We start from the raw sequence: 12,452 nt of genomic DNA, 5'->3' as shown, positions 1-12,452 counted from the left end.
TTTGTATGCCAAGATGAACAAATCAGAGAAAAGCAAGCATTCTTCAGAATTATATAAAGTGCTTTTTTGAAATTTATTGGCAAAGTGGCAGCACAGAAGAAGCATTTCACTAAATAAATCTCTTGGTTGGATTTTGCTTTTTTGAAGGTAGAAGCACGTCTTCTTGGAGTGCATTTTATTCACTTATAATTATATGTTTCTAACTAAATTGAGTATTTTTTTCTGTAAGTTCTCTTTGTATATGATGTTGACCAATAGTTTTAGAATATAGATATAGGCTATCATTAGGCTTTAACTAAAAAGTTTAAGGATTGTAACTGAAAGGGAATACCCCAAAACAATTTAGGGATTATATATTATTATTTCTTTTTTGAAAGATAGAGGGAGAGGTTAATTTTGAATTTTAAAGTTATTCATCCAAAAATTTTAAAAAATTTATTTCCTTTGACTCACAATTGTATGACTTGAGTAAACAGACTTTTAGAGCTTATTTTCTTATTTAAGAAGTGCAAGTAGTGATACATGTTCTATTTTGCTCCCATGGTTGCGAAATCAAATACTATATATATGTAAAAACAGACATGGTGCTAGGTATTCAATAATGTAGACAAACATAGCACTTCCCTTTAAGGCACTTACAGTGTGGTGGGAGAAATATTAAACCAGTCATTTTGCAAATAAGTATTTAACATTCTATGAGCTAAGTACTAAAAAGTACAGAGAGCCTGAGACTAGTCTTGGGTCAAGGAAAGCTGCCCTGGGGAAGAGAAATTTAAGCTGAGACATCAGTTGAAAGGGTTGTAGAAAACCACTGCTAGTGGAAGAGAAATAGTGTTTGCAAAGACTCCAAGTTTTGAGGAAGCTTAAGGATCCTTAGTAAGTAAAAGTCCATTGTGGCTGGCAGGGAGCAGCACCCTTTAGCTTTCACAGTAGCCCTGTGAGTTAACTACCTTATAGATAAGAAAACCGAAGCTCAGAGTGGTTGAGTAATTTTTACAGGCTCTCACTGTTTGTAAATGGCAGGTTCATGTTTTGAATCCAAGCTGGTTGGCCTAACTCCAAAATCCTTATTCTGTCTCCTAGAGCATTCTTTGAGTCACTTACCTCACAGGCTTATTGTGTTCCCAAACACATATTCCTTCCCGTTACTTCTCAGAGGGGTTAGCAGCTGTCGGTCCCTCTGGCTAATGGTGGAGCCAGAGATCAGGCTCTTTCTTTACGTTAAGGTAATAATGAGATTTAACTCTTACAGGGTGTAGTCTGTGCACTCTCATTTGTATACTGTACAACTCCAGGGATCCTAGGAGCCTTTACAGGGAGGAGTAGGAATCCTGTGGATTCTGGGGCTGATAGGAAACTGCAGTGTTGTTCGTGGCCTCTCATTTAAAAATAGCCTCATGGTGCTCATGGGGTGCTTTAATAGAGCCAACATTTCCATCAGCCTCTGCTCCCTACCCCCAAGACACTCCAGATAAACAGAGATCTGAGTAATAAACAGTGTGCTGCTGCCGCAGCCTCTGCCTACTCCCACAGACCTCCTCTGTATGAAAACCTTAAAGCCACCACTAATAATGCATTTTATTGGAAAAATGCAAGTAAAAATGGTTCCATTGCTTGAAAAGTTTAAAAAACACTACCCTAGTTTATGTGATGCTCTGGGAAGTGTTTCCTAAAAGAGGGTTTTTTCCCTGATCCCTCATATCTGTTTATCTCCTACTGCCTGCGTTGACTCTCCCAAACATCTTTGTAAGTTGGGGAAGGATTTTTGTTGTTGTTTTTAGAGCTTGTGGGTAGCGCTGACTAGTATATTGGAGCCCAGTACTTGAAACCTGGAAAAAATCTCCTAAGCCTTTGTATCTTCAGGTAATTTTATGATAGAGAAAAGAAATGATTTCAGGCTAAATGTCATTGCTGTTTTATGTAAGAAGAGATTTGAATGCAAATACCTAGTTAAATCTTTTACTGTTGTCAGTTTCTAAGTAGCTGATTATTTTTCCATTTTAAATCTTTCTAATCAATCTGTTAACCCCAATTTTTCTTGCCCTCTTAAAGGGCACTGCATAAATTTGCAGGGGGATTGTTTTAGGCCATCACCCATTTTAATTAACTGGTTGTGCTTTTGTAGGAATTTGTGAAGTTTACTGAACTCATAGTTCTACGTAGATGGATGTTGGTGCTTTATTCTAACTGTTGTAAAATTTGTATTTCTGTGTTTTCAAGGGGGTTCACTTGGCAGTACCTGATTTACTTGAAACGCGAAATAATAAACTGATTCTCTCCATTACCCCCTTTGTCCTCAGTTTTATGTGAAACACTGACTGAAATGTTTGCCTTATGAATTTCTCTTTTTTAAAAGCACCTAGAGACACACATGCTAGGGGCTCATGCTAGAATACTCTCGTTACCGCTCTACCGTTCTTTCCTTTCAAGTTTCCTAAACACAGCTGAGTTGGTAAGAGGAGCAAAGACAACAACAGAATAGCGCTGCCAAGTAGACAGGAAGCTGTAGTGGACCCAGCAAGCAGGGCGGCTGAGCACACTCCATCCAATCAGCTGTGAGTGCTGTTGCTATGTGCGCTCTTACTCTGCTGCCTTTGTGAAAAACCTTCCACAGAGGGAAGCGGAATCAGCACCCACCACTGAACATTTGTTTTAACCACTGCAGACATCTGGATCCCTCAGTTACTGACTGTAGAGCAATTGACAGCCAGAAGGCAACTTCTTTTATACAAAGATTCCAGTATGGTTTTCAGTGGAAACAAAGGGCTTCACAGAGAAGGTGTGTAATGAAGTGTTTTTAACGGCTTTATTTTTAAGCTTCCAATTTTCTGTAGCTGTTTACCAGTTGTGGTGCTTGCTTTGCATGGATTTTTAATAAATCGGTCTAGGAAAAGGATCTCACTTTGAAAAAAACATTGAACTTAAGGGAATTTTCTCTAGCTTTATATAGCCTGTTTTCTTTGACCAGCATTGCTTTAAAGATTATTAAAATTCTGATCTGAACAATGAGTAGGAAGAAAAGAAACCAAAATACAATGTGCTCACTTTAATGGGGGGGAAATAAGATAAAAATGAGAGTATTGGGAAGAAAATAGGGTTAGCCAGAAACCTTAACTGTATTTGGAGGCAGGAGGTGTTTTTAAAAATAAAAGCTGTTGAGAATATATTGAAAGTAAGTTATGTATTTTTAACTGAAATTTATTGTTTATGAATTTGACAAGAGATTGTCAGAATATAGCAGAGTGAGAATTTTGACGTAGTGTAAGGAATTGATGTGCTATCTTTCTATGAAGGATTTCTGAAGATGCTACCTCAAATTGTACAACCTCATAATTATTTGATCCATTCACTAGTTCTGTGCAGTTCAGATAAAGGATGGTAGTGTAATCCAACCGCAGAACCAGTGTCGTGTTCTATTAAATGTCCATGGAGAAAATTGAAAAATAAAGGATTTGGAAGACAGCATACCACAAATGGTTAAGATCATATTTTAAAATTAAAGTAGGCCTCTTACCTGTAATAATTCCATATCTAACTTAGTTAAAACTGCAATATACTAGAATCTTATTAAATTAAACCTCCTTAATTCAATATTTATAATAGTTGAACAGAATATGGGTTACAGTTTGTTTTTATGCAATTTAGAAAAACCAGTTTATCCAACTGATTGTAGGAAAGTTTTAAAATATCTTAGACAAACAGAAGTCTTTTACATGATCTCCAATACTGTGAAATTATAGAGCTTACATAGTTGATTTAGTTAATGATTCTTTTAAATAAATTAAAGCAGAGCAAAAGACTAATTAGCATATTGCCCATTTATAAACAATTTTCTTTTGCTCATTCAGTTTCACCTGGTTGCATAAGTGGCTCCTTTTTAATTCACTCAGTGATTTATGTCTGATGAATAAAATTAGTGTTAATATACATTCAAAGTTAATATTTAAACTTTATTTCTCATCTCTACAAAGGATATATTTTTGAATGTGATTAGTTTTGATGTTCTTTTCAAGAAGTACATGAAGGCTTAGCAGTCAGTGTTAGGATTATTTGATAAGTGAGGTGAACTATTTCTTTTCTTTGAAAAGAACTCACATTATATCTCCTGCTTTTGTGCCCGTTACTGATCATTTTTAATGATACATGTATGTATAATATGTACTTGTATTAAGTTAAAGAATTCAAATAGTAGATGCAAAATTTCAAAACAAATTGTCCTGAAACATGAAAAAAATGTTTCACATGAAGCTATTGATATATGCTGATGACCCTTAAAAGACTCTGGCATATTCAGTTTTCCCAGTTCGTTAGCTGTAGCCCAAAACTTGAACTTCATAGGTGTTACACAAATGATAGCAACATGGAGAAAGCGATTCTATTCTTGGACTTGGTGGCCTCCACTGTATAAAGCACTCATTTGCAGAAGAGAAGCTATGAGGAGAGCAGAGACGGGAGACAGAGGTATGTCGAGAGGACCCAAGTTTATTAAATAGAAACTAACTGTATGGAGGTCCATCTAGTCATTTCCATTTTTTTGAACCATCACTCTCATCAGTTACTTTTTTTTTTTTTATCAATTCTCTCTTTTTTTTAAATTCGAAAACCATGAAAACGAAAGTTTTGCTTGAATTGGCTTGCTCTTTCCCCTTGGTTTACTTCTTAAGAATTAATTGATTTACAAGAGTGGCTGATTTCATTCATATGCTGCAAAAGATAAAGGAACATGATATGGGCAGGAAAGTTGGGTCTGTTGCTGTGCCACACAAAAGCTTTGCCATTGTTTTGTAGGAGGAATAGTCTTGACAGAATCCCAGATTTTATTCCCGGGCTCAGCCCCTAAAGATGTTTTTTTCATACTGAAACATATGAAAGTTCCTGTTCAGTGTCAAAACCTCAGGATAAGAACTGATGTTTATAATGTGGTCAAATATAGTAAAATTGTGAGAATATTTCAACTCTTTGAATTTATTATTTGACAATAGAATTTTATATAAGTCTATGTTAAATCTTTAAATTGGCTATAGCTTTGTGTACTTACAAGTAGAGAAATACTTTAGTTCTCAAAAATAGTGATATCTTTTTTGTCTTGGCCACTTGATAAAGAATAGCAAATAGAAAAGCTCATATTTATCAGATGCAGTGATTGCTCTAACAGATTTTATTTTAAATAAAATAAATTACTTTTGTTTATTTTGAAATCACCAGGCAGTATTATGTAAATAGTATCTTATTTGCTGTTCTTAAAAAAATTCTGTAATTTAAACTCTCAGGTTGGGAAGGGGTAACAATCTGAGTTTTTATTTTTCTCTAGAAATCTGTGAAATCTTTTTTTAATCATTCCTACTTCAAGTATTATCCCCAAATGTTGGATTCCTATACATATGGTTTAAGTGCTGTGTGACCCAATGTTTCTTTGACATGTTGCTTTTATTCTTCCTTGCAGAAATTCCATGTCTTGTTCATATTCTGAATCCAAAAAAGATTTGATTACCAGAGTCAAATGTGCAGGGAAATTTAGCCGTGACAATTTTTTGTCAGGCATTTTCATGTGGCAATGGTGCTATTGCATAAACTATATTATTTTTGCAAGTGTATAGTAAATCCTTTCTTTATTGTTGTTTTCAGATGTCACTGTATCTAAAATCAAAGACCGGACTGAGTTTAAAAAATATAGCTGTTTGCAATATTGCCTGAATCTCATTATATAATCCTTTGTGATGAGGTCAAGTTAAAAGTGGTAGCATGATGACTATTAATTGAGAAACTGGAAATATCTTCTTGTTCTTTACTTGTCTCTTCAATTTTATTCATTCAGAGACTTCTGAACATCAAAGGATTTGAACTATAAGGTTTGTGATAAGCCCAGGGACATTAAAATGTAAATTATAGTAAGCAGTCAAGATAGGGTGAAAAAAATAAGGCTCATACATAATTGGGCCTCAGATTTTGCTATAAGATTCTAGTAATCCATAATATGAAAGGGAAACCCTACCAATCAGTTCTCTGTGTCCCTGTTTTTTAACATTTTTGTGCTAAATTTGGCCATCAAAATTTAAATTGGTTTCTATTTTCTTAATATTTTGAGGGTTTTTTTTTAAGGTTTGAATTTGGGGTAGCTTGTCTTACCTATCCTGTATGATTTATTATTATTTAGCTATATGATAGTGGGCATGGTTTCCCCTCTTTGAGCCTTAGTTTCCCCATCAATATAATAAGGCCTTAGGGTAATTGTGGAATTTGAATTGAAAGAATGTATGAAAACTACTTAGATTAGTGATACAGCATTAAGACTCAATCCTATCTGAGATTTTATTATAATACACTTTTCTTTGAAATTATTCTACATGATAAGTTTCAGAGAATTTTCAGTATAGTTTTTGGACTACCCTCATGAGCTTTATATATGCAAGTATACTTTTAGGTTTCTCAATTTTCTAAGGTAAGTACTACATGATCTGGACAGTCGTGGAAATACGGGGCTTTGGGCAGAAGAAAGGACCCGGTTTGTAGGGAAGTACATGACTAAATCTTTGAAGAAAGATAATAGTCAGTAATGATAAGGAAATAATGAGTGAAATGGGAAGATAAATAAAGAAGAGAAGGCCAAAATAAATGTGTGCTGTTTGATGTATTGTGATTTTGTGTGTGTGTGAGTGTGTGTGTGCACATGCACACGCATGTGAGTGCCCACAAATGCTGAGCTGACTAGAGTTGCTACATTCATTGAGGATTCGTTTACTGGGAAGTAACGTCTTTCTGACTTTTCTTTTGAATTCCTCAGTGAGGATTGGGCTAAGGGTGACCTTGCATTTGCCACCCATATTAATGTCAAGGGAAAGCCAGCTGCCTGGGAGCCAAAAATTAAATCTCTCATACATGATGAATGTAACTGTGTTGAAATACAAGAACTTCCAGAATAAAAATCTGGTGGTGTAGGGCTACATTTTGAAGACTCAGACTTCTAAGCCAAATGTTCAGAAAATGCTCTTTTACTTGTCATTTTAATAAGTACACAGAATTTCGACTGACCACAGAATTTTCATTGCTTTGAGCAGTCGTAAATTTGTTATTTTGGGAGAGAGGTTTAATCTGGGCTCCCATCCTGGTTTTCATATTTTCAAGTGCTAAGATTTTGTGATTCCTACATAAATTTATATTACATAGCCCTCCAATTTGCTGAAGATACAGTTTAACTTACTGAGGATGAGAGCTAACAAATGTAAAGAAAAGACAGTTTCTTCCATGTATACTCCATTTTATCACTGTCAGTGCATCCAGCATTACTGCCCAAGTGGCATCTGCATTGGGTCCAGAGACTATTTTGCAACTATAATAAGAGGAGAACCTTTTTAGAGATAAGTGTCCTGGTTTTACCTGATTGCATTGGTGTTTTTGTTTTGGGTAATGCATACTTACCTTAAGTGAAAAAATCCACACGGAAAAGAACAGATGTCACTACCAGTATGTTAGTGTTTCTTAGTTTAGTGTACTGACTTTTGAGACTCTACTGAACTATCAACCCCTTGACTATGGGGGAAAAAAATGCATCTAGTATATACACACATAATTTGTGAAAAATACCCAGAGACCCATAAATTCTCTTAGGTTGAGAAATCTTGTTAAACATAACTTGGTTTCAGTTAGAGAATAAAAGCACTTTTTAAAAATTGAGGCTTAAAGCTGACTGGATAAGGACTTCGAGGATATGTATCAAGAGAACTGTTAAGTAGTGAGCATGGGGACCTGTTTTATAGCTTCTAGGGAGATAGTAAAATGTTCTAACAGGTGCTACCACTCTTGCAGATAGGTTTGCTCTGGGCAGTACCCCATATTCCTGCGTTGGCCCTGTATTCTGGATGGGCTTATGATAGAGAGCCTAGCACACATGAACCAGGCCTGCAATGCAGGGTTCAGGTACCCAGGATCTACAGGCCATCTCTGAGATGTAGACTGAGATTAGAGGAAACCTGGAACTCCTTTGGCCTTAGGCTATCCTCTGGAATCTCTTCCCGAAATCACTCTGCATTAGAGATGACAGGTCCACTGCTGTCGATGTCACTGCGTTCAATCTTTGAGAGAACTGAGCAGAACTGATCTTACTATGTGCGCTCCAGTTTCTCAACTCTTAATTAAAAACAACTCTATTCCATCCACTTTTTATTTTTGTAGGAGTTTTAGGTTTCACACATACAGACACACACTCAGTGGAAAATATGAATGCTGAGAGTACTTAGAAGTAGGGGTCATGCATGTGGTAGAGGGAAGGAGATTGAAAGGACACAGTGTATTTTTTGGGACCAGCCTATGTTGTAACCATATTCCCACGAGGTAAAAATGTAAGACTAAATTAGGTTAAGCTTGAGGATAATTTTGGAAAGTTATGTGCCAGTTATCTGGGATTAGTAAAGCTGGAACAAAACAAAACTGCACTAGAATAGTGGATTGTTGTTTTTTTAGCACAGGGTTGTCTTCTGAGTGTATAGCTAAATCTACAATTTGTGGTTTTGAAAGAGAGGATTTTGTTTTCTTCTGTGACAATGGCTTCTCAGCTTTTTGTCCCATGGTTCTTTCTGCATGGAGCGAGGAGTGATAGGACCATATTATCAGGACTATTCCCACAAAGGATAGTGAAAAGGACACTATATCCTACTTGAGGATGTTTAGGCCCTGAAACAGTGATGAATTAGGTCTATGGTTTACGCAGAGCCCAGAAAAATGAAATTAAATAGGGTTAGTGAGGTGAGAAAGGATAAAATCTGTGTAGCTCTAAGCTTGTGCCCATGAATTTATGATGGTGCGGCAAAAAGCAAATTCTGGCAGCCTGAACTTGAGTGAGACAAAACAAACGGATATCAGTAAATTTCCTCAATTACACTGACCAGGTCTAATTCTTACATTATAAATATCAAGTCCTCTGGGAGCTTTTTCTGATGCCCAAGACTGAGTCCCACCTAAGCTTCTCATAGCACCCTGACCTTCCCCTGTTATCATTTATCACATCACCGTGAATTAGACTTCTCAGTATCCTCTCCAGAATACTGTCTTCAACTTGAAGGCAGCACAGCAGCTTGTTGTCCCATTGCCTTCTGGAGAAGAGCTGAACTTCACTGGCCGTTTTAGCCTGCCTGCCTGCCTGCCTGCCTGCCTGCCTGCCTGCCTGCCTGCCTGCCTTCCTTCCTTCCTTCCTTCCTTCCTTCCTTCCTTCCTTCCACCTACCTACTTACCTTCCTACGTTCCTTACCTTCCTTCCTTTATTCAGTTACAGTTGACATTCAGTATTATATTAGTTTCAGGTGTACAGCACAGTGGTTAGACATTTACATAGTTTATGCAGTGATCCCCCCACCCCCCAATTAGTCTAGTACCCACCTGGCACTGTACATAGATGTTGCAACATTACTGACTATGTTCCCTATGCTGTACTTCACATCCCTGTGACTGTTTTGTAACTACCAATTTGTATTTCTTTTTTCTGTTTTTAGTTTCTGGTGTACAGAACAACATAGTAATCAGACATTTACATAACTCACAAAGGGATAACCCCAACAAGTCTAACCCCGCCCGACACTGTACATAGTTATTACAACATTATTGACTATATTCCCCATGCTGTGCTGCTCATCTCTGTGACTATTTTTTAAAAATTATTGTTGACATTCAATATTATTTTATGTTAGTTTCAGGTTTACAGCATAGTGGTTGGACATCTATATAATTTATGAAGTGATTTCCCCCAATAAATCTACCACCCATCTGACACCATACATAATGTTTGCAATACTACTGAGTATATTCCCCATACTGTACTTTACATCCCGGTGACTCTCCTGTAACTATCAATGAGTACTTCTTAATCCCTTCACCTTTGTCACGCAGCCCCTCAACCCGCCTCCCATCTAGTAACCATCAGTTTGTTCTCTGTATCTATGGGTTTGTTTCTCTTTTGTATGTTCATTTATTCTGTTTTTTAGATTCCGCATATAAGTGAGATCATATGGTATTTGTCTTTCTCTGACTTATTTCACTTAGCATAGTGCCCTCTAGGTCCATCCGTATTGTCATAAATGGTAATATTTCTTTTTTTTAATTTTTATTGGGGAATTGGGGAAGGGGAACAGCGCTGGGGAATCAGGGGAAGGGGAACAGACAAGTTGCTGTCCTTTTGTTCTTCAGTCTAGTTGTGGGACGTTGCTTCACTGGCCCAAGTTGGCACCATCATTGCACTCTTCCCGGGCGAGGCAGATCAGTCGCCAGTCTCTGGACGGCCGCTCACGGTGGCTGCTGGCCGCTCACGCTAGCTGCTGGCTACACATGGTAGCCTATGGCAACCCACTGCCACAGGGGCTGCAGACTACACCGTCGCCGGCGACTTAGGGCAGCCCAGCTCCAGGTTGAGCTGTTGTTTAGCATCTTAGCTGTGGAGGGCAGTATCACTGGCCCTCATGTGGGATCCAAACCGGAGCCCTCTGGCATCCCAAGCCAGCTCTTAACCAACGCGCCACTCTGCCAGCCCATATTTCATTTTTTTTAATGGCAGAGTAATACTCCATTGTATAAATGTACCACAATTTCTTTATCCAATTGTCTATTGATAGGCATTCAAGTTGTTTCCATATGTTGGCTATTATGAATAGCACTGCAGTAAACATACGGGTGCATATATCTATTTTCATATTAGTGTTTTGGATTTCTTTGGATAAATACCCAGGAATGGAATTGATGGGTCATGAGGTAGTTACCTTTAAAATTTTTTTTTTTTTTAAGATTTTATTGGGGAATTGGGGGATGGGAACAGCACTGGGGAATCGGGGGAAGGGGAACAGACAAGTTACCGTCCTTTTGTTCTTCAGTCTAGTTGGAGGACGTTGCTTCACTGGCCCCAGTTGACACCATCATTGCTCTCTTCCCAAGCAAGGCTGATCAGTCGCCAGCCTCTGGACGGCCACTCACAGTGGCTGCTGGCCGCTCACGCTGGCTGCTGACTACACGCGGTAGCTTATGGCAGCCCACTGTAGCAGGGGACTGCAGCCTATGCCGTTGCCAGCGATCCACGGCAGCCCAGCCCCAGGTCGATCTGCCGTTCACCATCTTAGCTGCAGAGGGCAATGTCACTGGCCCTCATATGTGGGATCCGAACCAGGGCCCTCTGGCATCCCAAGCCAGTTCTTAACCAACGTGCCACTTGGCAGACCCCCCTTTTTAATTTTTTGAGGAACCTCTCAACTCTTTTTCACAGTGGCTGCACCAATCTGCAATTCTGCCAGCAGTGCACAAGAGTTCCTTTTTCTCTGCCTCCTCACTAGTACTTGTTTGTTGATTTAATGATGATAGCCATACCAACAGGTGTGAGATGATATCTCATTGTGGTTTTAATTTGCATTTCCCTGATGATTAGTGACATTGAGCATCTTTTCATATGTCTATTGGCCATCTGTATGTCCTCTTTGGAGAAATATCTATTCAAGTCCTCTGCCCATTTTTTAATTGTGTTGTTTGGTTTTTTGTTGTTGAGCTTATGAGTTTTTTATAAATTTTGGATATTAACCCCTTATCAGATGTATCTTTGGTGAATACCTTTTCCCATTCAGTAGGATGTCTTTTCGTTTAGTTGATGGTTTCCTTTGCTGTGCAAAAACTTTTTAGTTTGATGTAGTCCTATGTGTTTATTTTTTCTTTTGTTTCCCTTTCCTGAGGAGATATATCAGTAAAATTATGACGAAGGGTAATGTCTGACAGTACACTGCATATGTTTTCTTGTAGGAGTTTTATGGTTTCGGGTCTTACAATTAAGACTTTAATCCATTTTTAGTTTATTCTTGTATATGGAGTAAGAAGATGGTCCACTTTTTTTTGTTTTTATTTTTTCTTTGCATGTGCCTGTCCAATTTTCCCAGCACCATTTATCGACTAGACTGTCTTTACCCCAATGTATAATCTTGCTTCCTTTGTCATAGATTAAGTGACCATATAGGCATGGATTTATTTTGGGCTGTCTATTCTGTTCCATTGATCTATGTGTCTGTTTTTATGCCAATACCATGCTGTTTTGATTACTATGACCTTGTAGTATAGTTTAGTATCAGGTAAAATGGTACCTGCAGCTTTGTTTTTCTTTCTCAAGATTGCCATGGCTATTTGTGTTTTTTTGTGGTTCCATATAAATTTTAGGATTTATTTGTTCTAATTCTGTGAAAAATGCCATTGGTATTTTGGGTAGGGATTGCATTGAATCTATAGATTGCTTTGGGTAGTACGGACATTTTAGCAGTGTTAATTCTTCCTATCCATGAGCACAGTATTTGCTTCCATTTATTTGTATCTTTTTCAATCTCTCTCTTTAGTGTCTTATGGTTTTCCAAGTGTAGGTCTTTTACCTCCTTGGTTAAATTTATTCCTAGGTATTTTTTTGGGGTGCAGTTGTAAATGGGATTGTTTTCTTAATTTCTCTTTCT

The 12,452-nt window shown here is 37.7% G+C and overlaps 1 protein-coding gene across 10 annotated transcripts in view; it reads left to right on the top strand.

Annotated features, from left to right (window-relative positions):
* The window catches only part of ATOSA (atos homolog A), an 85,511-nt gene that overhangs the window by 22,200 nt on the left and 50,859 nt on the right, over window positions 1-12,452 (top strand). The window contains exon 1 of one of the 10 annotated variants that reach the window (XM_019665072.1): window positions 2,604-2,779. The exons of 7 other annotated variants lie outside the window; for them this stretch is intronic. In XM_019665072.1, coding sequence (XP_019520617.1) covers window positions 2,743-2,779 — 37 coding nt within the window. In that variant the 5' untranslated portion in view covers window positions 2,604-2,742. Of the gene's footprint in view, window positions 1-2,603; window positions 2,780-12,452 lie in introns of those variants that run through there. 2 more of the 10 variants (XR_002126501.1, XM_019665061.1) reach the window with 2 other exon arrangements.

Source organism: Hipposideros armiger, unplaced genomic scaffold (assembly GCF_001890085.2).
Source record: "Hipposideros armiger isolate ML-2016 unplaced genomic scaffold, ASM189008v1 scaffold_12, whole genome shotgun sequence".
Taxonomy (NCBI): Eukaryota; Metazoa; Chordata; class Mammalia; order Chiroptera; family Hipposideridae; genus Hipposideros; species Hipposideros armiger.
The sequence above is the reverse complement of the archived record's forward strand: the minus strand, read 5'-3'. Positions and strand labels throughout refer to the sequence as shown.